General features: G+C 48.1%; 1 protein-coding gene across 1 annotated transcript in view; it reads left to right on the top strand.

The window, feature by feature from the left end:
* Positions 1–27,757, top strand: part of LOC134948887 (germ cell nuclear acidic protein-like) — a 335,115-nt gene that overhangs the window by 274,946 nt on the left and 32,412 nt on the right. The window contains exons 10-11 of the mRNA XM_063937161.1: positions 6,556–6,691; positions 26,600–26,804. Of these exons, the coding sequence (XP_063793231.1) occupies positions 6,556–6,691; positions 26,600–26,804 (341 nt within the window). The remainder of the gene's footprint in view (positions 1–6,555; positions 6,692–26,599; positions 26,805–27,757) is intronic.

The raw sequence follows: 27,757 nt of genomic DNA, 5'->3' as shown, positions 1-27,757 counted from the left end.
AGAGAGATATTGCGCCAGGTCAAGGGACCCTCAGGCGATAGCTGTGGACGCTCTAGTGACACCGTGGGTGTACCAGTCAGTTTGTGTTCCCTCCTCTGCCTCTCATACCAAGGGTACTGAGAATAATAAGAAAACGAGGAGTAAGAACAATACTCGTGGTTCCGGATTGGCCAAGACGAGCGTGGTACCCGGAACTTCAAGAGATGATCTCAGAGGACCCATGGCCTCTGCCGCTCAGACAGGACCTGCTGCAGCAGGGGCCCTGTCTGTTCCAAGACTTACCGCGGCTGCGTTTGACGGCATGGCGGTTGAACGCCGGATCCTGAAGGAAAAGGGCATTCCGGAGGAAGTCATTCCTACGCTGATTAAAGCCAGGAAAGATGTAACTGCAAAGCATTATCACCGCATATGGCGGAAATATGTTGCTTGGTGTGAGGCCAAAAAGGCCCAAACAGAGGAATTTCAACTAGGTCGATTTCTGCATTTCCTACAAGCAGGAGTGACTATGGGCCTGAAATTAGGCTCCATTAAGGTACAGATCTCGGCTCTGTCTATTTTCTTCCAGAAAGAACTAGCTTCACTACCTGAAGTTCAGACGTTTGTGAAAGGAGTGCTGCATATTCAGCCCCCGTTTGTGCCTCCAGTGGCACCTTGGGATCTCAACGTGGTGTTGAGTTTCTTAAAATCACATTGGTTTGAGCCACTTAAAACCGTGGATCTAAAATATCTCACGTGGAAAGTGGTCATGTTATTGGCCTTGGCTTCAGCCAGGCGTGTGTCAGAATTGGCAGCTTTGTCATGTAAAAGCCCTTATCTGATTTTCCATATGGATAGGGCGGAATTGAGGACTCGTCCTCAGTTTCTCCCTAAGGTGGTATCAGCTTTTCACTTGAACCAACCTATTGTGGTGCCTGCGGCTACTAGGGACTTGGAGGATTCCAAGTTACTGGATGTAGTCAGGGCCTTGAAAATTTATGTTTCCAGGACGGCTAGAGTCAGGAAAACTGACTCGCTATTTATCCTGTATGCACCCAACAAACTGGGTGCTCCTGCTTCTAAGCAGACTATTGCTCGCTGGATTTGTAGCACAATTCAGCTGGTGCATTCTGCGGCTGGACTGCCGCATCCTGAATCAGTAAAAGCCCATTCCACAAGGAAGGTGGGCTCATCTTGGGCGGCTGCCCGAGGGGTCTCTGCTTTACAACTTTGCCAAGCTGCTACTTGGTCAGGGGCAAACACGTTTGCAAAATTCTACAAATTTGATACCCTGGCTGAGGAGGACCTTGAGTTCTCTCATTCGGTGCTGCAGAGTCATCCGCACTCTCCCGCCCGTTTGGGAGCTTTGGTATAATCCCCATGGTCCTTTCGGAGTTCCCAGCATCCACTAGGACGTCAGAGAAAATAAGATTTTACTCACCGGTAAATCTATTTCTCGTAGTCCGTAGTGGATGCTGGGCGCCCATCCCAAGTGCGGATTGTCTGCAATACTTGTACATAGTTATTGTTAACTAAAGGGTTATTGTTGAGCCATCTGTTGAGAGGCTCAGTTGTTTTCATACTGTTAAACTGGGTATAGTATCACGAGTTATACGGTGTGATTGGTGTGGCTGGTAGGAGTCTTACCCGGGATTCAGAATCCTTCCTTATTATGTCAGCTCGTCCGGGCACAGTGTCCTAACTGAGGCTTGGAGGAGGGTCATAGTGGGAGGAGCCAGTGCACACCAGGTGACCTAAAAGCTTTCTTTAGTTGTGCCCAGTCTCCTGCGGAGCCGCTATTCCCCATGGTCCTTTCGGAGTTCCCAGCATCCACTACGGACTACGAGAAATAGATTTACCGGTGAGTAAAATCTTATTATATATATCCCCCTGAGTGTGTGGGGATGTCTGTACGTGTGTGTCAGCATGTCTGAGGCGGAAGGCTCATCTAAGGAGGAGGTGGAGCAGATGATTGTGGTGTCTCCGTCGGCGGCGCCGACACCGGATTGGCTGGATAAGTGGAATGTTTTAAATGCAAATGTTTCTTTATTACATAAGAGAATGGACAAAGCAGAATCCAGAGAAAAGACAGGGAGTCAATCCATGGCTTTGGCTGTAACACAGGGCCCTCCAGGGTCTCAGAAACGTCCCAGGTAGCAGACACTGATACCAACACGGATTCTGACTCCAGTGTCGACTCCGATGATGCGAGGTTACACCCAAGGGTGGCCAAAAGTATTAATTATATTATTATTGCAATAAAAGATGTTTTGCATATCACAGATGACCCCTCTGTCCCGGACACGAGGGTATGCATGTTTAAGGAAAAGAAACCTGATGTAACCTTTCCCCCATCTCATGAGCTGAATGCGTTATTTGAAAAGGCTTGGGAAACTCCAGACAAGAAACTGCAGATTCCCAAGAGAATTCTTATGGCGTATCCTTTCCCGGCACAGGACAGGGTACGGTGGGAATCCTCGCCCAGGGTGGACAAGGCTTTAACGCACTTGTCCAAAAAGGTGGCGCTACCATCTCCAGACACGGCAACCCTCAAGGATCCTGCTGATCGCAGACAGGAAACTACCTTAAAATCAATCTATACACATACGGGTGCCTTGCTCAGACCGGCAATAGCGTCAGCTTGGGTTTGTAGCGCTGTAGCAGCTTGGGCAGATACCGTGTCAGCTGACATTGATACCCTAGATAGGGATATCATTTTATTGACCTTAGGTCACATTAAAGACGCAGTCTTATATATGAGAGATGCTCGAGAGACGTTGGGCTGCTAGGTTCAAGAGCCAACGCCTTGGCGATTTCAGCTAGGTGAGCCCTGTGGACCCGCCAATGGACGGGTGATGCTGACTCAGAGGCATATGGAAGTTTTGCCTTACAAGGGTGAGGTCTTATTTGGGGAAGGTCTCACGGACCTGGTTTCCACAGCTACCGCGGGTAAATATACTTTTTTTACCTTGTGTTCCCCCACAGCAAAAGAAAACACCACAATATCCGATGCAGTCCTTTCGGTCGCATAAGTTCAGAAGAGGTCGGGGCTCTTCCTTCCTCGCCAGAGGTAAGGGTAGAGGGAAAAGAATGCTGGCTACGGCTAGTTCCCAGGAGCAGAAGTCCTCTCCGGCTTTTACTAAATCCACCGCATGACGCTGGGGCTCCACTGAGGGAGTCCGCACCGGTGGGAGCACGTCTTCGACTCTTCAGCCACGTCTGGGTTCAATCAGACGGGGATCCTTGGGCAATGGAAATTGTATCCCAAGGCTACAAGCTGGAATTCGAAGACTTGCCTCCTCGCCGATTTTTCAAATCGGCTTTACCAGCTTCTTCCCCAGAAAGGGAGATAGTTTTAGCTGCAATTCAAAAACTGTGTCAACAACAAGTGGTTGTCGAGGTTCTCCTAGTTCAACAGGGGAAGGGGTACTATTCAACCCTGTTTGTGGTCCTGAAACCGGATGGCTCGGTCAGACCCATTCTAAATTTAAAATCCCTAAACCTGTACTTGAAAAAGTTCAAATTCAAGATGGAATCGCTCTGGGCAGTTATCTCCAGCCTGGAAGGGGGGGATTTTATGGTGTCACTAGACATAAAGGATGCATACCTTCATGTCCCCATATATCCCCCTCATCAGGCGTATCTGAGATTCGCTGTAGAGGACTGTCATTACCAGTTTCAGACGTTGCCGTTTGGGCTTTCCACGGCCCCGAGGATTTTCACCAAGGTAATGGCGGAAATGATGGTGCTCCTGCGCAGGCAGGGAGTCACAATTATCCCATACTTGGACGATCTCCTGATAAAGGCGAGATCGAGAGATCAATTGCAGAAAAGCGTGTCGCTCTCCCTGAGAGTGCTGCAGCAGCATGGCTGGATTCTAAATCTACCAAAGTCACAGTTGATTCCAACGACTCGGCTATCTTTCTTAGGCATGATTCTGGACACGGAACAAAAGAGGGTTTTTCTCCCGATGGAAAAAGCCCAGGAACTCCAGAACATGGTCAGAGACCTGTTAAAACCGAAAAAAGTGTCAGTCCATCAATGCACTCGAGTACTGGGAAAGATGGTGGCGACCTATGAGGCCATCCCCTTCGGCAGGTTCCATGCGAGGACTTTTCAGTGGGACCTTTCGGACAAGTGGTCGGGGTCCCATCTACACATTCATCAGAAAATAAGCCTGTCCCCCAGGGCCAGGGTGTCTCTCCTGTGGTGGCTGCAGAGTGCTCACCTTCTCGAGGGTCGCAGGTTCGGCATTCAAGACTGGGTTCTGTTGACCACGGACGCGAGCCTCCGAGGATGGGGAGCAGTCACACAAGGAAGAAATTTTCAGAGACTATGGTCAAGCCAGGAGGCTTGTCTACACATCAACGTACTAAAATTGAGGACCATGTATAACGGCCTACGACAAGCGGAGAATCTTCTTCGCGACCTACCGGTTCTGATTCAATCAGACAACGTCACAGCCGTGGCTCATGTAAACCGCCAAGGCGGGTCAAGGAGCAGAGTAGCAATGGCGGAAGCCACCAGGATTCTTCGCTGGGCGGAAAATCATATAAGCGCTCTGTCAGCAGTCTTCATTCCGGGAGTGGACAACTGGGAAGCAGACTTCCTCAGCAGAAACGATCGCCATCTAGGAGAGTGGGGACTTCATCAAGAAGTTTTTGCAGAGATAACAAGTCATTGGGGACTACCTCAAATAGACATGATGGCGTCACGCCTCAACAAGAAGCTTCGGAGGTATTGTGCCAGGTCAAGAGACCCTCAGGCAGTAGCGGTGGACGCCCTGGTGACACAGTGGGTGTTTCAGTCGGTCTATGTGTTCCCTCCTCTTCCACTCATCTCAAAGATATTGAGAATCATAAGACGAAAAAGAGTGCAGACAATATTCATTGTTCCAGATTGGCCTCGAAGGGCCTGGTATTCAGATCTTCAGGAAATGCTCACAGAAGATCCGTGGCCTCTTCCTCTCAGGGAGGACCTGTTGCAGCAGGGGCCCTGCGTATTCCAAGACTTACCGCGGTTACGTTTGACTGCATGGCGGTTGAACACCGAATCCTAGCTGGGAAAGGCATTCCGGAGGAAGTCATCCCTACTCTGATAAAGGCTAGGAAGGAGGTGACTGCGAAACATTATCACCGTATCTGGAGAAAGTATGTATCTTGGTGTGAAGCCAAGAATGCTCCTACGGAAGATTTCCATCTGGGCCGTTTTCTCCACTTTCTACAGACAGGAGTGGATATGGGCCTTAAATTATGCTCCTTAAGGTACAGATTTCGGCCCTATCAATTTTCTTTCAGAAGGAATTGGCTTCTCTCCCAGAAGTCCAGACTTTTGTAAAGGGAGTGCTGCACATACAGCCTCCTTTTGTGCCCCCAGTGGCACCATGGGACCTTAACGTGGTGTTACAGTTCCTAAAATCTCACTGGTTTGAACCTCTTCAAACGGTTGATTTAAAATTTCTCACTTGGAAGGTGGTCATGTTGTTGGCCCTGGCATCTGCAAGGCGGGTGTCCGAATTGGCGGCTTTGTCTCACAAAAGCCCCTATCTGATTTTCCATGTGGATAGAGCAGAATTGAGGACTCGTCCTCCATTTTTGCCTAAGGTGGTTTCTTCGTTTCATATGAACCAACCTATTGTGGTACCTGTCGCTACGGGTGACTTGGAGGATTCCAAGTCCCTTGATGTAGTCAGGGTCTTAAAAATTTATGTAGCCAGGACAGCTCGGGTTAGGAAAACAGAGGCACTGTTAGTCCTGTATGCAGCCAACAAGGTTGGCGCTCCTGCTTCTAAGCAGACCATTGCTCGCTGGATCTGTAACACGATTCAGCAGGCTCATTCTACGGCTGGATTGCTGTTACCAAATTCGGTAAAGGCCCATTCCACTAGGAAGGTGGGCTCTTACAGCTTTGCCGAGCGGCGACTTGGTTGGGTTCAAACACTTTAGCAAAATTCTACAAGTTTGATACCCTGGCTGATGAGGACCTCTTGTTTGCTCAATCGGTGCTGCACAGTCATCCGCACTCTCCCGCCCGGTCTAGAGCTTTGGTATAATCCCCATGGTCCTTACGGATTCCCCAGCATCCTCTAGGACGTAAGATAAAATAAGATTTTAAACCTACCGGTAAATCTTTCTCCTAGTCCGTAGAGGATGCTGGGCGCCCGTCCCAGTGCGGACATATTTCTGCAAGGCTTGTTTATAGTTATTGCTTACATAAGGGTTATGTTACAGTTTTAATCAGTCTTTAGCTGATGCTGTTTTGTTCATACTGTTAACTGGTTGCGTATGTTCCATGTTATACGGTGTGGATGGTGTGGGCTGGTATGAATCTTGCCCTTAGATTAACAAAAATCCTTTCCTCGTACTGTCCGTCTCCTCTGGGCACAGTTCTTTAACTGAGGTCTGGAGGAGGGGCATAGAGGGAGGAGTCAGTGCACACCCATCTAAAGTTCTTTAGAGTGCCCATGTCTCCTGCGGAGCCCGTCTATACCCCATGGTCCTTACGGAGTCCCCAGCATCCTCTACGGACTAGGAGAAAAAGATTTACCGGTAGGTTTAAAATCTTATTTTTTAACTTTAGCTTCCTGACTTGGAAATAATCTGGAACAAAAAGATGAGAAAGACAGCAGGTTACTGTGTAACTGGGCAGAAAAAGCTCCCGACTTTACATCGATATGCCAGGATAGAGTTATCGGAGAAAGTCTGTGATTCCGCAGGTATGTTGCGTATTACAAATACTTTTTCTGTAAATAAACAAATGAATGTAATTTTCTCTTACGTCCTAGCGGATGCTGGGGTCCGCATTAGTACAGTGGGGTGTAGATGGGTTCCTTGGGAGCCATGGGCACTTTAAGTGTTTAATAGTGTGGGCTGGCTCCTCTCTCTATGCCCCTCCTACCAGACTGAGTTTAGAAAATGTACCCGGTGGAGCCGGTCACAGCTAGGGAAGCTCTTAGGAATTTTTCTAGTTTTATTATTTTTTAAAAGAGTTATGTACAGGGAGGTTGCTGACAACAACCTCCCTGCTTCGTGGGACTTAGGGTGGAAGTAGAACCCAACCCTAGACGTTAATGGTTCTCTATCTCCGCTGACAGGACACTGAGCTCCTGAAGGTGCTGATCGCAAGCCCATGAGTCAACTGCTCACTCCCGCAGCACGGCCACCACCCCCTAACAAAACCAGAAGTTAGGGTGGGAGTAGAACCCAACCCTAGACGTTAATGGTTCTCTATCTCCGCTGACAGGACACTGAGCTCCTGAAGGTGCTGATCGCAAGCCCATGAGTCAACTGCTCACTCCCGCAGCACGGCCACCACCCCCTAACAAAACCAGAAGGAGGAGTGGTGAGTATGACGCCGGTGCCCGGGTAAGCAGGGCACCGGCGGTAAATGGCAGTACAAGGGTAGGAGCGCAGCTCTGACAGGCTGCGCTCCGGAGGGCTCAGCAGTACTTGTAGTGCGTCGCTGTGAGGGGCGCCCTGGGCCAGCGCAATACCCTACACTTGTCATGTATAGCTTACAAGGTCTAACCCACTGTTTGCTTCAGAAATTACCTCAGGCCAGTATAATTTCTAAGTGCGGGAAGATGCGCCATTACAGGAGGCGGAGCTTCTTTCTCAGAGTGGATCCAGCACTCACCAGTGCCATTTTCTCCCTGCAGATCACACTGATACGCTGACGGGGAACGCTGCCCTCCACATAACTCCAGCATACCTCTGCGGTGCCAGGGTGTTATAGAAAGGGCAGGGGGGGTGAGATATTAACTGTTTAATCTATTAAGGTTATTCAGGAAGCGCTGGCTGTTTACTGTATAAACTGCCTACTGGGGCGCTGTGTGGCTGGCTCCTTATACTCTGTGTCTCTCTCTGAAGGTACTCTGGGGGATACTCTGTCTGCATTTTCCTGTGTGTGTGTTTGTATAGTTCACATAAACATGTCTAAGAACTCTGTACCCTGTGCTGCAGAGTGTGTATCTTCGCCTGAAGAGTCTTATTCCTTGTACTCAGAACTGTAATATACTGTCTCAGCCTTCTGAATGCGAACCCCCATGGGTGGATTCTATTAGGGCAGTGATTTTCATCCTTTTTTTTTTTTTTTTTTTTACTCGCTGCAGACCGAACAATATTTTAAAATTGCCAAGGCACACCATCAGTTCACCCACAGAAAAAACAAAACGCACATTAGCCCTCACAGTAAAAAACAAATCCACACATACATTGGCCTACACAGAAAAAAGAATCACATTGCTCCCCACATAAATCATGTTGCTCCCTACATAAATCCTATTGCTTCCCACATGAATTATTCACATTGTTCCCCCCATAAATCCTATTGCCCCCCACAGGAGAAATAACATAACAAATATTAGCCCCTACTGGTCAGCTGTCCTCCTCCCTGTCCCACAGTGACCATAGTGGAGTGCTGCAAATACTGAGCAGTGGGCGGTCGGACAGGTGTGGATGTAGGTGGGCAAGGAAAGCTGTGGTTGCAAGCGGGAACTGGAAGATGTATATGCAGGCGGGTGGGCTGGCTGAGTGGTGAGACATGGCCGTGACCTATGATATCACACCGCCGCGTCACCAAGGCATAGGTCATGGCCGGAGCATGACTGATCAGAGGCGGGCAACCAAACTAATTAAGGGCATGGAGACACTGGAATACGAGGAAAGGCTTGAAAGACTAGGCATGTTTACACTGGAAAAGAGGAGACTAAGAGGGGACATGATCAATATCTACAAATATATAAGGGGACAATACACAGAGCTTGTGCGGGACCTGTTTTTGGTTAGATCAATACAGAGGACTCGGGGACACTCGCTTAGGTTAGATGAGATGCCGCACAATACGGCGTAAAGGCTTTTTCATGGTAAGGACATAAGGTGTTTGGAATTCCCTGCTTGAGGGAGTTGTAATGGCGGACTCAGTCAACACCTTTAAGAATGGGTTAGATAAATGCCTAATGGATAAGGATATCCAGGATTATGGTGCATAATCACGCTCTATAGTTACTATAAAAAAAATTGATATAACGCAACGGCTGACATCAGCATCAGTCAAAATTTTAGACTAAATAATCCTGTATAGGAGACTACAAATAGGTTGAACTCGATGGACAATTGTCTTTTTAGATACTATGATCCTCTAAGAAGAGCCCAGGCCAACAGTTCACGCTGAAGGTGCAGGAAGCTGCTCTGGCTCCGCGACACACCTTGCAACTGGTCACTGCACACTAGTGTGCCACGGCACACTGGATGAAAAAGACTATTAGAGGAATGATATCCCAGATTTCATCTCGGATGACTCAAAATGAGACTAAAACACAGGTTTTGAAAGAGTCTGAGGTTTTGTCGTATTCAGCTCGCACTACCTCTTCAAAGACCCCAATTAATTACCCTAAGAAGGGTGCTCTTGCAACAAATGCAAGTTGACACTGATACCGGCTCTGATACAGGGGACGGTGATGGGATATGCAGGGGGGAGATGCATCCCTTGCTAAAGGGGTGCAACTTATGATTGAGGATATTAGGGACATTTTACACATTACTGATAAGGTACCTGAGCCTGCAGCAGAGACTTACTGTACTGATACTATGAAATCCTGTTACATTCCCTGCATCTAAGGAATTAAACGCATTGTTTGAAAAATCCTGGGAAAACCCGGAGAAAAAAAAATGCTTTTCCTTTCCCTGAAGAGGATAGGGAAAAGTGGAAAATTCCACCTGTAGTAGACGCTTCTGTGTCTAAGTTGTCTAAAAAAAAAGTGGTTTTACGTGTCCCGGGGGAAAAAAGCCAGCTGACCGTAAGATTGAGACTACCCTCAAAGCATTATACACAGCTACTGGCGTAGCTTTAAGGCCTACTATTGCTTGTGCGTGGATTTCTAAAGCCATAGTAAAGTGGTCAGGCACATTACTAGAGGAATTAGATTCTATGGATAGAAGTGATATTGAATTGTTCTTGCGTCACATACAGGACTTTGCAGGTTTCATGGTGGAGGCCATTAAGGACCTTTTCCATCTCAATGCGAGGGCTCCTTCCATGGCTGTCTTGGCACGCAGGGGACTCTTGCTGCCCCAATGGTCTGCGGATGCGGAATCCATAGTGTGGAGATCCGACCCTTCACAGGTCAGGCTCTGTTTGGGGAAGCGTTAGATGCATGGATCTCCACAGCAACTGTGGGTAAGTCAACATTTCTTACCTCAGCTACACCACCTACTAGGAAATCTTATCCCCTCAACTACCATGCAGTCCTTTCGGACCGTGAAAGTTAAGTCCAAACCCCCTTCCACTTTCTTTAGAGGAGGTCCGGGGAAATCCAGAAAACCTGCACCAGCAGATTCACAGGAACTGAAACCTGTTTCTGCTTCCTCAAAATCCTCGGCAGGACGGTGGACCTCCCAGCCTGGAGATTGGGCAGGTGGGAGCAAGATTAAGAAATTTCAGTCATGTCTGGGCGTCATCAAGCCTAGACCCCTGGGTAAAAGATATTGTTACCCAGGGGTACAGACTGGAGATTCAAGAACTCCCACCTCACAGATTCTTCAAATCAGGCTTACCAGCTTTGCTGACAGGAAGGGCTATCCTACAGGAAGCCATTCAAAAATTGCTAAGTCAAATGTTATTGTTCCAGTTCCTCACTTAACAAACAAGGGTTATTACGCAAACCTGTTTGTTGTACCGAAACCGGATGGTTCGGTCAGGCCAATATTGAATCTAAAGTTGTTGAACCCTTATTTGAGGGAATTCAAATTCAAGATGGAGTCTCAGAGCGGTGATCTCAGATCTTGAGGAGGGGGAATTTCTAGTATCCCCGGATATCAAGGATACGTACCTTCACATTCCGATCTGGCCGCCTCACCAGACTTATCTCGGATTTGCGCTGCTGTACTGTCACGGTCAGTTCCAGGCACTGCCGTTTGGCCTCTCAACAGCACCGAGGGTGTTCACCAAGGTCATGGCGAAGATGATGCTACTCCTCCGCAAGCAGGGGGTGAACATAATTCCTTATCTGGACGATCTGCTGATAAAAGCGTCTTCTAGGGAGAAACTGTTGCAGAGCATTGCTCTCTCAACTCAGCTACTCCAGTATCATGGGTGTATCCTGAATCTTCCAAAGTCACATTTGGAGCCGACACGGAGACTGTCTTTCCTGGGGATGATCCTCAACACTGAAGTACAGAGGGTGTTTCTGCCGGAGGAGAAAGCGTTGGTGATGCAAGCAATGGTCCGGGATGTCCTGAAGCCTGCCCGGGTATCTGTTCATCAGTGTATTCGCCTTCTGGGAAAGATGGTTGCCTCCTACGAGGCTCTACAGTACGGAAGATTTAATGCACGGTCTTTCCAATTGGATGATCTGGACAAATGGTCGGGATCTCATCTTCATATGCAGAGGATATGCTTGTCACCGAAAGCCAGAATATCGTTCCTCTGGTGGCTGCAAATTTCTCAATTACTAGAGGGCCGCAGGTTCGGGATTCAGATTTGGATCCTCCTAACCACGGATGCAAGTCTCCGAGGTTGGGAAGCAGTCACCCAAGGGGAAAACTTCCAAGGAAGGTGGTCAAGTCAGGAATCCATCCTTCCGATAAACATTCTGCAGTGGTGGTACACTGGTATTCCACAGGGAATAACATCTGGGTGTAGAGTTGGGTCTTGATCCGAGGCACCAACAAGCTAAAGCTTTGACTGTTCCCAGGATGCACTGCACTGCCTCCTCTATGTCCCCACTTCCAGGCACTGGAGCTCAGTTTGTAAGTTGGTGCCTGCAGTGCCGGCAGCTAACAGGGAGGGCTGCGCTAGGCAGCCCTGAAAAGAGCTTTTCTGACAAGAAAGAAGACTTCAATGGCCGCAGCATAGGCACTTGGTGCTATATGTCATACTGACATATCATGCTGCGGTTCCCTCACGTCCCCCAGTGGCGCTGTGAATTCCTGCGCCCTGGTTGCCGGGTACTTACAGCGGCGGCGCTCCAGTCTCATCATACCGCCGCTGCTCTCCAGGATCGTGTGGCCGCACATTAGTGAGGAGGTAAGAGGGACCCCCAGGTGGGACCCGCTGAAATCGCGTTCCGGTCGCGGTCTCTGGAGACGGACTTCACCGCTGGCGTGGACACTGTGGCCGTGCAGGGAGCCCACTATAATCACCAGGGCAAGGAGCACAGGTCTGAGTTACTAAAATCCGTTTAGTACAGGCTCCATAGTACCCGGTGGTGAAGTCCAGCAGAGGGGATAAGGCTCTGAACTGTAGTTCTCCCCCAGCCCCAGGCGCCATCTATAGCAGATGTTCCCGCCCTGGAGCTGCATCTCTCTCTCACTCACTCCCTGGCGCCATTACAACACAGCTGCGCTGATCTGGGACTGCTGGGCAATGTCTCCTCTGTAAAGCTGCCTGCATCATCAGCGCTGTGCATTTACAGGACACTTAAATATTCCACGTCATTTAGACAGTGTTAGTTAAGAACAAGTGCACTTTGTAAGGGATATTTAATACACGTACCCTGTGATATACATCCAGTCTCACCTGTGCATTGATATATCTCTATACCTAATCAGCTTTACTTGAGTAGTATTGTTAGCAAAGTATTGCTAGTCCAGTGCAGTTTTGTTTGTGATAATTTCTGCATTGTACATGTGACTGTGTGTGCGCCAATAGCTGCTGTGTGATTTCCATTCCGCGTATACTGCTATCTCTATATTCTGTACCCTGATGGGGGCTAAGTGCGTCAGGGTTTTCATATAATAGTGTTGATCACAGGATATACTCGTTTGGTATTTTCTCTGTGTATTACAGTCACCATATACCTCTTAAATCCTCCATGTGTGTTCTGTCTGTAGTCTCAGTATACGGGGGGATTTTTGTATGGTACTTTGTCTGCTTATATTGTTTTATTCCACCCTAAAGTAAAGCTTTCATATAATATCAGCTCAACAGGGTGAGGGTTCTGTGGCTGACCCTGTGTCTTGCAGTGCTCATGCCATGTGTTTCTGAGGAAAATATTGCAGCTGACTGTTCAGGTGCTGGGGACTTTGTACCCCTCAGTCCGTTTACTACAACTGGGGCAACTACTGACCCGCTGTGGGCTACTTTTTATAATTTACTGACTACCCTGGTAACTAGACTTGCGCCCCCTATGGGACCTCCCGTGCCATTACAGCCACATATTGTCCCTGCTGTTAATCGGCCATGGGCAGATACACTGTCCTCTCAGTTACAGCAATGAAATCAGTCTTTGGCCAAGCAAAATCCTAACCCTTGCCCGCCTAAGACCAAGGTGTCCTCTAAGCGGGCCATTACATCCTCACAATCCACACATGTTACAGATACTTCATCTGATGAAGATGGTGCAAATACTGATCCCTCAGACACTGTTTCAGATGCTTCTGATGGGGGGGGTCCCTGACCCAAGTGTATGTTCCTGACTTCTTAGAAGCTATAAGGCTGATTCTTCAAATTGATTGTGATGATGAACCACCAGCTCCCTCTAAGAAACCAGATAAGTTCAAGCGTCAGAAGGTTACTAAGTTTAGTTTTACCACATTCTGACCATTTCATTGACATACGTCAGGAATCCTGGGAGTATCCAGGAAAGAAGTTCTCTCTGTCTAAGAAGATGCTAGCTCGTTATCCCCTCACTTCAGAGTTAAGCAAAAATTGGGAAACGCCGCCGCCGGTGGACTCGCAGGTCGGACGTCTGGTAGTATCATTTGCTCTGCCTGTCACTACCGTCGCTTCTCTGAAGGAACCGACGGATAAGCATGTGAAGGATTGCTTGAAGTCCATTTATACTCTGGCTGGAGCTGTGCATAGGCCTACTATTGCAGCCTCTTGGGCTGCTAAAGCTATTGAGACCTGGGTTCAGGAAGTTGAAGCAGAGCTTACCGTCTAATTTTCCTGATTATGCCAAACAGTGTCTTTCGTACATTGTTACAGCCTCTCATTATATTCAAGAGGCAGCATCGGATGCAGGTATCCTAGCGGCCAAAGCGTCTACCACGTCTGTTCTGGCTCGTAGGATCCTCTGGTTGCAGTCCTGGTCTGTAGATCTGGACTCTAAAAAGACCTTGGAGGTGATCCCTTTTAAGGGAAACATTCTTTTTGGGGAAGACCTCAATATGATTTTTGCTTACTTATCACCTGCTAAGACTTCATGTCTACCTAGTACTACTCCTTCAGCTCCGAAGGCTAAGAGTACTTCCTTTCATTCCTTTCGACCTCCAGGTAAATTGAAGGGTCAGGCGTACCCGAAAGAGGCTCACACTACCAAATCCACTAAGCCCGAACCTAAATGTGCCTGGGCTGCCCGTCAGCCTGCTTCCAAAACAAACAAGCCTGCCGCATGACGGGGCAGGCTTCCCTCTGGGGTGGGAGGCCGACTTCTACAGTTTGCTCAGGTATGGCTACAGACCACTTCGGACGCCTGGGTAAGGGAAGTTGTCACTCACGGATACGCCTTCTCTTTCAAGAAACGTCCCCCTCGCCAGTTTTGCTCAACAAAAGTCCCTTCGGATCTGTTAAAAGCAATGACTCTCCATATGCTGGTACGATCCCTCCTGGACACGGGAGTGGTAGTGCCGGTGCCTCTGGCTCAGAGAGGCAGGGGGTACTATTCAACGCTGTTCCTAGTCCCGAAACAGAATGTATCTTCTCAGCCCCTTCTTAACCTCAAGTCTTTGAACAAATTTGTGAAGGTCTCCAAAGTCCGTATGGAAACTCTTTGCTCTATTATTCTGGCCTTGGAGCCCAAGGACTAAATGGTATCCCTGGACATACAGGATGCTTATCTGCGTATACCTATTGCAGTGTCGCATCAGCAAAACCTGAGGCTTGCTATTGGCAACCTACATTTTCAATTCCAGGCCTTGCGTTTTGGTCTGACCTCGGATCCTCGAGTTTTCACAAAGGTCACAGCGGTCATGACGGCCCTACTCCGCCGTTGGATTATCAGGATCCTGCCGTATCTAGATGACTTTTTGACACTGACGAACTCTCCAGAGATTCTCCTTAGTCATCTGGAACGGACGGTCCAGTTCCTGCAAGCCCACGGGTGGCTCATCAACTGGAAGAAGTCTTCCCTGGTTCCTGCTCAGTGCATCGTGCACCTGGGAGCACTATTGGACACCTACAACCAGCGGTTGTTTTTGTCTCCGGAGAAGGTCTTGAAGCTTCAGGATAAGATAAGATGCTTCCTCTCTCGCCCACGTGTGTCCATACACTCGGCGATGCAAATGGTAGGCCTTATTGTGTCTGCTTTTGACATGGTGGCGTACGCTCAATTTAATTCCCGCCCTCTGCAGAGGTTAATTCTCTCAGAGTGGGACGGCCTGCCTTACCGGATCAGGTCTCACATGATATCCTTGACTCCGGAAGTCCATCTCTCACTAACTTGGTGGCTGCAGGACCAACAACTGAGCAGGGGTCATCCATTCTTGATCTCCAACTGGGTCCTTCTGACGACGGATGCCAGTCTGCAGGGTTGGGGGCACGGTTTTGGAGCAACACACTATTCAGGGTCGGTGGACCACGGAGGAATCTCTCCTCCCGATAAACCTTCTGGAATTGCGGGCAGTGTTCAATGCGTTGACACTGGCCCTTCCTCTAGTACAGAACAGGCCTGTTCAAGTAGTCAGGCAACATACATAAATCATTAAGGCGGCACCCGAAGCCGCAAAGCACTGATGGAAGTGTCAAAGATTCTTCGTTGGGCGGAACGCCATCTGCCAGCCATATCGGCAGTGTTCATTTCGGGGATCCTAAACTGGAAAGCGGACTTCCTCAGTCGTCAGGACGTACATGCCAGAGAATGGAGCCTTCATGCGGAGGTCTTGCAACTCCTTGTGGAACAGGGGGGTCTACCAGATGTAGACCTGCTGGCGTCTTGGCACAATCACAAGGTTCCAGTCTTCGGAGCAAGGACAAGGGATCCTCGAGCAGCGTTCGTGGACGCACTGGCAATTCCGTGGAACTTTCGGCTGCCGTACGTGTTCCCTCCGGTGTCACTTCTGCCTAGGGTGAGAAGGAAGTTCAAGCAAGAAGGAGGAATACTACTTAACGTCGCTCCAGCGTGGCCCAGACTGCATTGGTTCTCAGACCTGCAGGGTCTCTTAATAGAGCGTCCTCTTCTGCTTCCGCAGCGCCCAGACAGGGAGTGAACATTATACCATACCTGGACGACCTGCTGATCGCGGCATTGTACAGAGGGAAGTTGTTGCACAGCATTGCCCTGTCGACTCACCCACTCCAGGATCATGGGTGGATCATGAATCTGCCGAAATCTCACCTGAACCCAACAAGGAGACTTCTGTTCTTGGGAATGATACTGGATACAGAGGCACAGAATGTGTTTCTTCCGATGGAAAAGGCATTGGTGATCCAGTCCATGGTGCGGGAAATCCTGAAACCATCCCGGATATCAGTGCATCCGCCTCCTAGGAAAGATGGTAGCCTCTTACGAGGCACTGCAGTACGGAAGGATCTGTTGGACAAGTGGACCGGATCTCATCTTCACATGCACCAGAGGATATGTCTGTCTCCAAAAGCCAGGATCTCCCTTCTGTGGTGGCTTCAGACGTCTCACCTGACCGAGGGTCGCCGGTTCGGAATTGATTCTGCTAACTACAGACGCAAGCCTCAGAGGTTGGGGAGCAGTCACCCAAGGGGGTGCAGTTCCAAGGAAAATGGTCAAGTCAAGGAGGCCGTTCTTCCGATTACCATTCTGGAACTAAGGGCCATACACAACGCCCTTCCTCAGGCGTCACATCTTCAAGATCAAGCCATTCAGGTTCAGTCGGACAACGTGACGGCTGCATCTTACATAAACCAACAGAGAGGAACGAAAAGCAGAACTGCGATGTCAGAGCTAACAAAAATTCTCCTCTGGGCAGAAAGACACGCGGTGGCGCTGTCGGCAATCTTCATTCAGGGAGTAGACAACTGGGAAGCGGACTTCCTCAGCAGACACAACCTCCACCCAGGAGAGTCGGGCCTTCACTCAGAGGTGTTTGAGTCCTTAACACATCTGGGGGGAATTCCACAGATAGACCTGATGGCCTCTCGTCTCAACAAGAAGCTAAAGCGCTTTTGTTCCAGGTCGCGGGACCCACAAGATGTGGCGGTGGACGCTCTGGTGACTCCATGGCTTTATCAGATGGTTTACGTGTTCCCTCCTCTTCCACTGATCCCAAGAATTCTCAAAAGAATAAAACGGGAAAAGGTTCAAGCGATTCTCATTGCTCCAGATTGCCCGAGAAGGGCCTGGTACGCATATATCCTAGGGTTGCTCCTGGAGGACCCGTGGCCTCTACCTCTGCGAGAGGATCTTCTGCAGCAGGGGCCGTTCGTCTATCAAGACTTACCACGGCTATGTTTGACGGCATGGAAGTTGAACGTCAGATACGCCAGGCTAGGAAAGGTCTAAACATTACCAACGTATTTGGAAAAAATGTGTATCGTGGTGTGAAAACAGGAAATTTCCTGCAGTGGAATTTCAACTGGGACATTTTCTCCTTTTTCTACAGTCGGGTGTGGATGTGGGCCTCCGTTTGGGCTCCTTGAAAGTCAAGATTTCGACATTTTCCATTTTCTTCCAGAATGAGTTGGCTTCTCTCCCTGAGGTTCAGACATTCTTGAAAGGTGTTCTGCACATCCAACCACCCTTTGGGATCTTAACTTGGTATTGCGGTTTCTGCAGTCGGACTGAAGTGGACCTTAAGTTTCTTACGTGGAAGACTGTTACACTGTTGGCCTTGGCTGCCGCAAGGCGTGTGTCAGAACTGGGGGCGTTGTCTCACAAAAGCCCCTATTTTATTTTTCATGAAGATAGAGCTGAACTCAGAACTCGTCAGCAATTTCTTCCTAAGGTGGTGTCGGCGTTTCAGATCAACCAACATATTGTGGTTCCGATGCTTCCCGACACCTCTGCTACCTCTAAATCCCTGGATGTAGTGAGGGCGTTGAGGATCTACGTGAAGAGGACAGCTCGTCACAGAAAATCTGACTTGCTGTTTGTTCTCTATGATCCCAAGAAAATTGGGTGTCCTGCTTCAAAGCAGTCTATTGCTTGTTGGATCAGACTTACTATCCAGCAGGCTTATTCATTGGCAGGACTGCCAGTTCCGAAAGTACAGTCCCACTCTACTAGGTCTGTGGGTTTTTGCTGGGCGGCTGCCCGGGGTGTATCAATTTTACAGTTCTGCCAAGCAGCTACTTGGTCAGGTTCGAACACGTTTGCAAAGTTTTACAAGTTCGATACTTTGGCCTCTGAGGACCTTCAGTTTGGTCAATCAGTTTTGCAGGAATCTCAGCACTCTCCCACCCGGTTTGGGAAATTTGGTACGTCCCCATGGTACTAATGTGGACACAGTAATCCTCTAGGACGTAAGAAAATAGGATTTTAATTACCTACCGGTAAATCCTTTTCTTGTAGTCCGTAAAGGATATTGGGCACCCGCCTGGTGCTTCGTTTTTTTCTGCACTGTTACTTGGTTAAGTATTTTTGTTGGTTCAGCCGTTGCTGTTCAACTTGGTTAGCATGGCTTTTTTGTATGTGCCGGTTCGAATCTCACCACTGTTCAGTTTAATCCTTCTCCTCGGGCACAGTTTCTAGATGGAGTCTGGTAGGAGGGGCATAGAGGGAGGAGCATGCCCACACTATTGATTTCTTAAAGTGCCCGTGGCTCCTAGTGGACCCGTCTATACCCATGGTACTAATGTGGACCCCAGTATCCTCTACGGACTACGAGAAAAAGATTTACCGGTGGGTAATTAAAATCCTATTTTATTTTATTTTTTCTAGCATTTCAATCTTTGTAGAAATCACATTCATTTTTGTCATAGCAGATTATTTTTTATTTTTTTCCATCAATAATTTAGTGTTCTTCTATTGGCTATTACATAAAAAAAAAAAAAGAAATAAATTGTATAGGCAACAACACAGGTAGTAGATATTATATTTTATACCATAATTAGATGTATTCAGCTACCTTTTTTTTCCTTTTTTCTGTGACACAGCGGGACTGGTACCTCCGCATTGAATAGTGATTTAAAATGTAGTACTACCTTAAAGCTTCCTACTGGTGTGGTACACCACCACAGGGCGATGTTGGCATTCCCTGCTTTGCCTTCGTGCTTAATCCTTCACCACAGCTGGCAAGCATATTGGCTTACAGAGGTCCCAGAATAGTGGTTGCAAAAACATTGGATCCAGGGGCCCAACCTATTTTCTTGAAGCCCAAAGCATGACCACTTTGCCCAATCTGTGTGCAGCATATGAACAAGCCTTTATATAATGGTTTATTTGTTGTGTTTTTTGGCATTGCACATGTGCACTAGTGAACAAAATTGCCACTTACTGTTGCATGGCTGAGTGGCTGGCTTTGCCTACGCAATCAGGATTGAGATTGTTAAACTTTCACTTGCAGAAATGGGGACCTTTGTTTCTCCTAAGAGCGACCATGTACACAAAGTTGGGTATGGCTCGACCATACCCAACCAATGCAGAAATGTTGCACCCTATAGGTCCGCAATGTACCGCGTATGCAGGGAACTAGCTACCTGGCGCACTGTGGTGCAATTAGAATATTGGTGGAGTTATATGTGACAACCAGAGCTGCTGACAAGGATCCACCAGAAGTGTACTTTTATTAGTGACTAGCGTTTGACCGCGGCTTTGCTCATCTCATGACCACATAAAGCTGCCCATGAGCATTTGCTTCTCCGACTTGTCGCGCATCATTGTGAAGCAGGCGCTTACAGGAAACTGCAGGTGCTATAATTGAAAAGGAAAATTGTTGGGTATAAAGTATATACGCGCCAAACCGTGTTGTAATCACTGCCTCAGTTAGGTTCCTCTGCAAAGTAGTCACTTTAAGTCGGGTTCTGTTGCATAATTTGAGCGGAGTCAAGTTCTGCAGAAGCATGATCGGAACACCAACTTTCTATGTTTATATACTTGTAGTCATTTTGGACTTGAGGAGCCAGCACATTGCACGTGCCGAGTGTCAAGCGTCTGTGTTTTGTTTTTCTCTCCCTTTATTGCTCCTCTCCCTGATGTTACATCAAGATTATACATAGCTCAGTTTCTTTCTAGTTAACAAAGCTATACAATAGTGAAAGTGGGATCCAAATTCATCCAGCAGTTTGAGTGATTCCAAAAAATTTTTTTTTTTTTTTTTTGCCATAGTTCTTACAGTTGCTAAAAGTATATTTCTAAATAAAAATGCTGTGTATGGGCACATCCCTTACAGATTTATTATGTGTGTAGATTCATTTTTGATAGTAAATAATGTGTCATGTATGTGAGAACATGCCCAGCAGAAGCTCAATTAGTAACGAGTATCAACAGTGTGTGCTAAGCTTCCTGTCAGCAGCTGGATATATAGAATACAAAATCAGATAAATTCTATATTTAATACAAAATTAAATGAACTAATCCAAAGTAATTAGGCCTCCTTAGTCAGCACAAAATAGCATGCACTCTGCTACTGAGGTATTTAGATATATGGGACTTACTCTTAGCTACGGAATATAGAAGGAGGAGAGATTGGACTTCACTGAGCATTTCTTTGTGACAGCTGCTGCACACTCCTCTATACCTTCATGGTTCCATTGTCCTTCAGTGGATGTAAGCGAAACATCCTACGTATGTAAAGAAGCCACTGCTGACTTATGGGCTGTACACACCTGGCCATTGGCCGCCGAGGCGCCTAACAGCGACGGGGGTAGTGAAATTTCTTCAGCCCCCAGTCACCTGGCCCCATAGCCCTGCATACTAATATGGACTAGATTGTCCATATTGGCCTGCATGTATAAGCGGCCCGGCACCAACGATTAACGAGTGCCGGGCCGCGCATCGTTGGTGCATACACACTGAAAGATATGATCGATATGCCGTTCATTAATGAACAAGATCGTTCATATATTTCAGTGTTATCGTGTAGTGTGTAGGGCCTAGTACTGCTCATCGGTTATTATACAAAGAAAAGACTGTCATTGATAATGGTCCAAAATTGCAATTCCATTTTCTCTGACGTCCTAGTGGATGCTGGGAACTCCGTAAGGACCATGGGGAATAGCAGCTCCGCAGGAGACTGGGCACAACTAAAGAAAGCTTCAGGACTACCTGGTGTGCACTGGCTCCTCCCACTATGACCCTCCTCCAGACCTCTGTTAGAATTTTGTGCCCGGCTGAGCTGGATGCACACTAGGGGCTCTCCTGAGCTCCTAGAAAAAGAAAGTATATTTTAGGTTTTTTATTTTCAGTGAGATCTGCTGGCAACAGACTCACTGCTACGAGGGACTTAGGGGAGAGAAGCAAACCTACCTGCTTGCAGCTAGCTTGGGCTTCTTAGGCTACTGGACACCATTAGCTCCAGAGGGATCGAACACTGGGCCCGTCCATGATCGTCCGGTCCCTGAGCCGCGCCGCCGTCCCTTCTTGCAGAGCCAGAAGCAAGAAGATCTTCCTCAAAATCGGCGGCTGAAGACTCATGTCTTCATTAAGGTAGCGCCCTGGGCAGCAATTTGAGTACCTTACAGGTGGCAAACACACATAATATAGCTTACTAGGCTATATATGTGTAAAATACCCCTGCCACATTACTTTAATAAGAGCGGGAGAAGTCCGCCGAAAAAGGGGCGGAGCTAACTCCCTCAGCACACTGGCGCCATTTCCTCTCACAGCTCCGCTGGAAGGATCGCTCCCAGGCTCTCCCCTGCAGTTTCAGACTACATAAGGGTAAAAAAGAGAGGGGGGGCACTAAATTTAGGCGCAATTCTGTGTAATAAGCAGCTATAAGGGAAATCACTGTGAGTAGTGTAAATCCCGGCATTATATAGCGCTCTGGTGTGTGGTGGCATACTCTCTCTCTGTCTCCCCAAAGGGCTTTGTGGGGTCCTGTCCTCAGTCAGAGCATTCCCTGTGTGTGTGCGGTGTGTCGGTACGGCTGTGTCGACATGTTTGATGAGGAGGCTTATGTGGAGGCGGAGCAGGGGCCGATAAATGTGATGTCACCCCCTGCGGGGTCGACACCTGAGTGGATGGATATGTGGAAGGAAGTACGTGACAGTGTCAACTCCTTACACAAAAGGTTTGACGACATGACAGATGTGGGACAGCCGGCTTCTCAGCCCGTGCCTGCCCAGGCGTCTCAAAAGCCATCGGGGGCCCTAAAACGCCCGCTACCGCAGATGGCAGATACAGACGTCGACACGGATACTGACTCCAGTGTCGACGACGGTGAGACCACGGTACATTCCAATAGGGCCATCCGTTACATGATTACGGCAATGAAAGATGTGTTGCACATTTCTGATCTTTACCCAGGTACCACAAAAAAGGGTATTATGTTTGGGGAGAAAAAGCAACCAGTGGTTTTTCCCCCACCTGATGAGTTGAATGAAGTGTGCGATGAAGCGTGGGCTTTCCCTGATAAGAAACTGGTGATTTCTAAAAGATTACTAATGGCGTACCCTTTCCCGCCAGAGGATAGGTCACGTTGGGAGACATCCCCTAGGGTGGATAAAGCGCTCACACGCTTGTCAAAAAAGGTGGCACTACCGTCTCCGGATACGGCCGCCCTAAAGGAGCCTGCAGATAGAAAGCAGGAGGCTATCCTGAAGTCTGTGTATACACACTCAGGTTTTATACTGCGACCGGCTATTGCTTCAGCATGGATGTGCAGTGCTGCAGCTGCGTGGTCAGATTCCCTGTCTGATAACATTGATACCCTGGACAGGGACACTATATTGCTAAACATAGAGCATATTAAGGATGCACTCTTATATATGAGAGATGCCCAGAGGGATATTTGCCGGCTGGCATCTAAGGTAAATGCAATGTCCATATCTGCCAGGAGGGTATTGTGGACCCGGCAATGGACAGGTGATGCAGATTCTAAAAGGCACATGGAGGTTTTGCCTTACAAAGGTGAGGAATTGTTTGGGGAGGGTCTCTCAGACCTTGTCTCCACAGCAACTGCTGGAAAGTCGACATTTTTACCCCATGTTCCCTCACAGCCAAAGAAAGCACCGTATTATCAGGTACAGTCCTTTCGGCCACAGAAAGGCAAGCGGGTTAAAGGCGCGTCCTTTCTGCTCAGAGGCAGAGGCAGGGGGGAAAAGCTGCACCATACAGCCAGTTCCCAGGAGCAAAAGCCCTCTCCCGCTTCCTCTAAGTCCACCGCATGACGCTGGGGCTCCACAGGCGGAGCCAGGTGCGGTGGGGGCCCATCTCCGGAACTTCAGCGACCAGTGGGCTCGCTCACAGGTAGATCCCTGGATTCTACAAGTGGTATCTCAGGGTTACAAGCTGGAATTCGAAACGTCTCCCCCTCGCCGTTTCCTCAAATCAGCTTTGCCAACAACTCCCCTAGACAGGAAGGCAGTGCTGGAGGCAATTCACAAGCTGTACTCTCAGCAGGTGATAGTCAAGGTACCCCTCCTGCAACAGGGAAGGGGTTATTATTCCACGTTGTTTGTGGTACCGAAACCGGACGGTTCGGTGAGACCCATTTTAAATCTAAAATCACTGAACACTTACATAAGAAGGTTCAAGTTCAAAATGGAATCGCTCAGAGCGGTTATTGCGAGCCTGGACGAGGGGGATTACATGGTATCACTGGACATCAAGGATGCTTACCTGCATGTCCCCATTTACCCTCCTCACCAGGAGTACCTCAGATTTGTGGTACAGGACTGTCATTACCAATTCCAGACGTTGCCGTTTGGTCTATCCACGGCTCCGAGGGTATTTACCAAGGTAATAGCAGAAATGATGATACTCCTTCGAAAAAAGGGAGTCATAATTATCCCGTACTTGGACGATCTCCTTATAAAGGCGAGGTCCAGGGAACTGTTGTTGATCGGAGTAGCACTAGCTCAGACAGTGCTACAACAGCACGGCTGGATCCTGAATATCCCGAAGTTGCAGCTGGTTCCTACAACGCGTCTACTGTTCCTGGGGATGGTTCTGGACACAGAACAGAAAAAAGTGTTTCTCCCGGAGGAGAAGGCCAGGGTGTTGTCATCTCTTGTAAGAGACCTCCTAAAACCAAAACAGGTGTCGGTGCATCACTGCACGCGAGTCCTGGGAAAGATGGTAGCTTCTTACGAAGCAATTCCATTCGGCAGGTTCCATGCAAGAATCTTTCAGTGGGATCTGCTGGACAAGTGATCCGGATCGCATCTTCAGATGCATCGGCTGATAACCTTGTCCCCAAGGGCCAGGGTGTCTCTACTGTGGTGGCTGCAGAGTGCTCATCTTCTAGAGGGCCGCAGATTCGGCATACAGGACTGGGTCCTAGTGACCACGGATGCCAGCCTTCGAGGCTGGGGGGGCAGTTACTCAGGGAAGAAATTTCCAAGGACTATGGTCAAGTCAGGAGACTGCCCTACACATAAATATTCTGGAACTAAGGGCCATTTACAATGCCCTAAGTCAGGCAAGGCCCCTGCTTCAACACCAGCCGGTACTGATTCAGTCAGACAACATCACGGTGGTCGCCCATGTAAACCGACAGGGCGGCACAAGAAGCAGGATGGCGATGGCAGAAGCCACAAGGATTCTCCGTTGGGCGGAGAATCACGTGTTAGCACTGTCAGCAGTGTTCATTCCGGGAGTGGACAACTGGGAAGCAGACTTCCTCAGCAGGCACGACCTCCACCCGGGAGAGTGGGGACTTCATCCAGAAGTCTTCCAAATGATTGTACACCAGTGGGAAAGGCCACAGGTGGACATGATGGCGTCCCTCCTTAACAAAAAGCTAAAAAGATATTGCGCCAGGTCAAGGGACCCTCAGGCGATAGCTGTGGACGCTCTGGTAACACCGTGGGTGTACCAGTCGGTGTATGTGTTCCCTCCTCTGCCTCTCATACCCAAGGTACTGAGAATAATAAGAAAGAGAGGAGTACGAACTATACTCGTGGTTCCGGATTGGCCAAGAAGATCTTGGTACCCAGAACTTCAAGAAATGATCTCAGAGGACCCATGGCCTCTGCCGCTCAGACAGGACCTGCTGCAGCAGGGACCCTGTCTGTTCCAAGACTTACCGCGGCTGCGTTTGACGGCATGGCGGTTGAACACCAGATCCTAAAGGAAAAAGGCATTCCGGAGGAAGTCATTCCTACGCTGATTAAGGCGAGGAAAGATGTGACCGTAACACATTATCACCGTATTTAGCGAAAATATGTTGCTTGGTGTGAGGCCAGAAAGGCCCCAACGGAGGAATTTCAACTGGGTCGTTTTCTGCACTTCCTACAGTCAGGAGTGTCTATGGGCCTAAAATTGGGTTCCATTAAGGTCCAGATTTCGGCTCTGTCCATTTTCTTCCAAAAAGAACTTGCTTCACTGCTTGAAGTTCAGACTTTTGTTAAGGGAGTACTGCATATTCAGCCCCCGTTTGTGCCTCCAGTGGCACCGTGGGATCTCAACGTGGTGTTGGATTTCCTGAAGTCGCATTGGTTTGAGCCACTTAAAACCGTGGAGCTAAAATACCTCACGTGGAAAGTGGTCATGCTGTTGGCCTTGGCGTCGGCCAGGCGTGTATCAGAATTGGCGGCTTTGTCATGCAAAAGCCCTTATCTGATTTTTCATGTGGATAGGGCGGAATTGAGGACGCGTTCCCAATTCCTTCCTAAGGTGGTATCAGCTTTTCATGTGAACCAACCTATTGTGGTGCCTGCGGCTACTCGGGACTTGGAGGACTCCAAGTTGCTGGACGTAGTCAGGGCCCTGAAAATATGTTTCCAGGACGGCTGGAGTCAGAAAAACTGACTCGCTATTTATCCTGTATGCACCCAACAAGCTGGGTGCTCCTGCTTCTAAGCAGACTATTGCTCGCTGGATCTGTAGCACGATTCAACTTGCACATTCTGCGGCTGGACTGCCGCATCCTAAATCTGTAAAGGCCCATTCCACGAGGAAAGTGGGCTCTTCTTGGGCGGCTGCCCGAGGGGTCTCGGCTTTACAACTTTGCCGAGCTGCTACTTTGTCGGGTTCAAACACTTTTGCAAGATTCTACAAGTTTGATACCCTGGCTAAGGAGGACCTTGAGTTTGCTCATTCGGTGCTGCAGAGTCATCCGCACTCTCCCGCCCGTTTGGGAGCTTTGGTATAATCCCCATGGTCCTTACGGAGTTCCCAGCATCCACTAGGACGTCAGAGAAAATAAGATTTTACTCACCGGTAAATTATTTTTCTCGTAGTCCGTAGTGGATGCTGGGCGCCCATCCCAAGTGCGGATTGTCTGCAAAACTTGTATATAGTTATTGCTTAACTAAAGGGTTATTGTTATGAGCCATCTGTTGGTGAGGCTCAGTTGTTATTCATACTGTTAACTGGGTATAGCATCACGAGTTATACGGTGTGGCTGGTAGGAGTCTTACCCGGGATTCAAAATCCTTCCTTATTGTGTCAGCTCTTCCGGGCACAGTATCCTAACTGAGGTCTGGAGGAGGGTCATAGTGGGAGGAGCCAGTGCACACCAGGTAGTCCTAAAGCTTTATTTAGTTGTGCCCAGTCTCCTGCGGAGCCGCTATTCCCCATGGTCCTTACGGAGTTCCCAGCATCCACTACGGACTACGAGAAATAGATTTACCGGTGAGTAAAATCTTAATTTTTTTTTCTCCTTTTTAGATCGGCTTCGAGATACCTTAATTCATGAAATTTGTCACGCTGCCACGTGGCTTATTAACGGCGTAAGAGATGGACATGGCCAGTACTGGAGATTTTATGCACGGAAAGCAACTCTTCTCCACCCGGAGTTACCAATGGTTACCCGATGTCACACTTATGAGATCAATTACAAGTTCACCTATGAATGCTCCCGCTGCAAGAACACGTAAATGGCATCTTTACTATATTTACGCAAAAAGCTTTTCCAAAACCATCCATTTATGAGCATTTACCAAATGTGTGTGGAGCAGATTACCAGCACATGTAACAGCATTAGGCTTCCATTTGTATCTAGCATGTCACTGTGGCATCTATGCAAGATTTCTGTTGTGTTTACTCATACCTCCCAACATGACCCTCTCCAGGAGGGACACAATGCTCTGCTTCTGGACTTTTCCCTTTCTCTATGATTGCCGGCACCTGTGTTGAACATGTTAATGGATGAGAAAGGTGTTTCAGCACAGGTGATTGCAATCACAAATTAAGAGGAAAGTCCAGAAGCAGAGCATTCTGTCCCTCCTGGAGAGGGTCATGTTGGGAGGTATGGTTTACTGTATCTAGTCTTTCTATATTTTATCCATGTCTAGTAACCGTATGGATTTAAAAATTGTAATAGTGATCTACTGATCCTGTGTTTATATTTTTTCTCATGATGGAGAATCTATGTTTTAATGATCATTTTAATGTACTTATACTGAAAAGTAACAAACTCACTGATTGTGAAAACAAAAGGAAGCCAGTGTATCAGCTGACACCACTATATAGGGAATGATTCTTCTGTAGAACAGTTCTCAAACTCAGTCCTCAGGACCTCAAACGGTGCATTTTATTTTCCTGGTCTCCTCACAGAATCAAAGGGCAAAGAAAACGGGTTGTATCGGTAAGGTGCACACGTGTTATATTAAAACATCATCACTTTTATTGTTTCTATAAAGTTTCTGACTTTGCAGGTGACTATACAGTGAAATATAGAGGTTAACACCAAGAAAAATACTACACAAATTCAATAATTGTGCTCAAAAATAGAGAGGTGAAACAATTATAATAAAGAGAAGAAGGAAAAAAGGTCTGCTCCGTTGTTTTTTTTTTTTCTTTTATTACATGTAAAGAATTTTTGGG

This window comes from Pseudophryne corroboree, chromosome 8 (genome assembly GCF_028390025.1).
Source record: "Pseudophryne corroboree isolate aPseCor3 chromosome 8, aPseCor3.hap2, whole genome shotgun sequence".
NCBI lineage: Eukaryota > Metazoa > Chordata > Amphibia > Anura > Myobatrachidae > Pseudophryne > Pseudophryne corroboree.
This window is presented reverse-complemented; position numbering and strand designations above follow the sequence as displayed.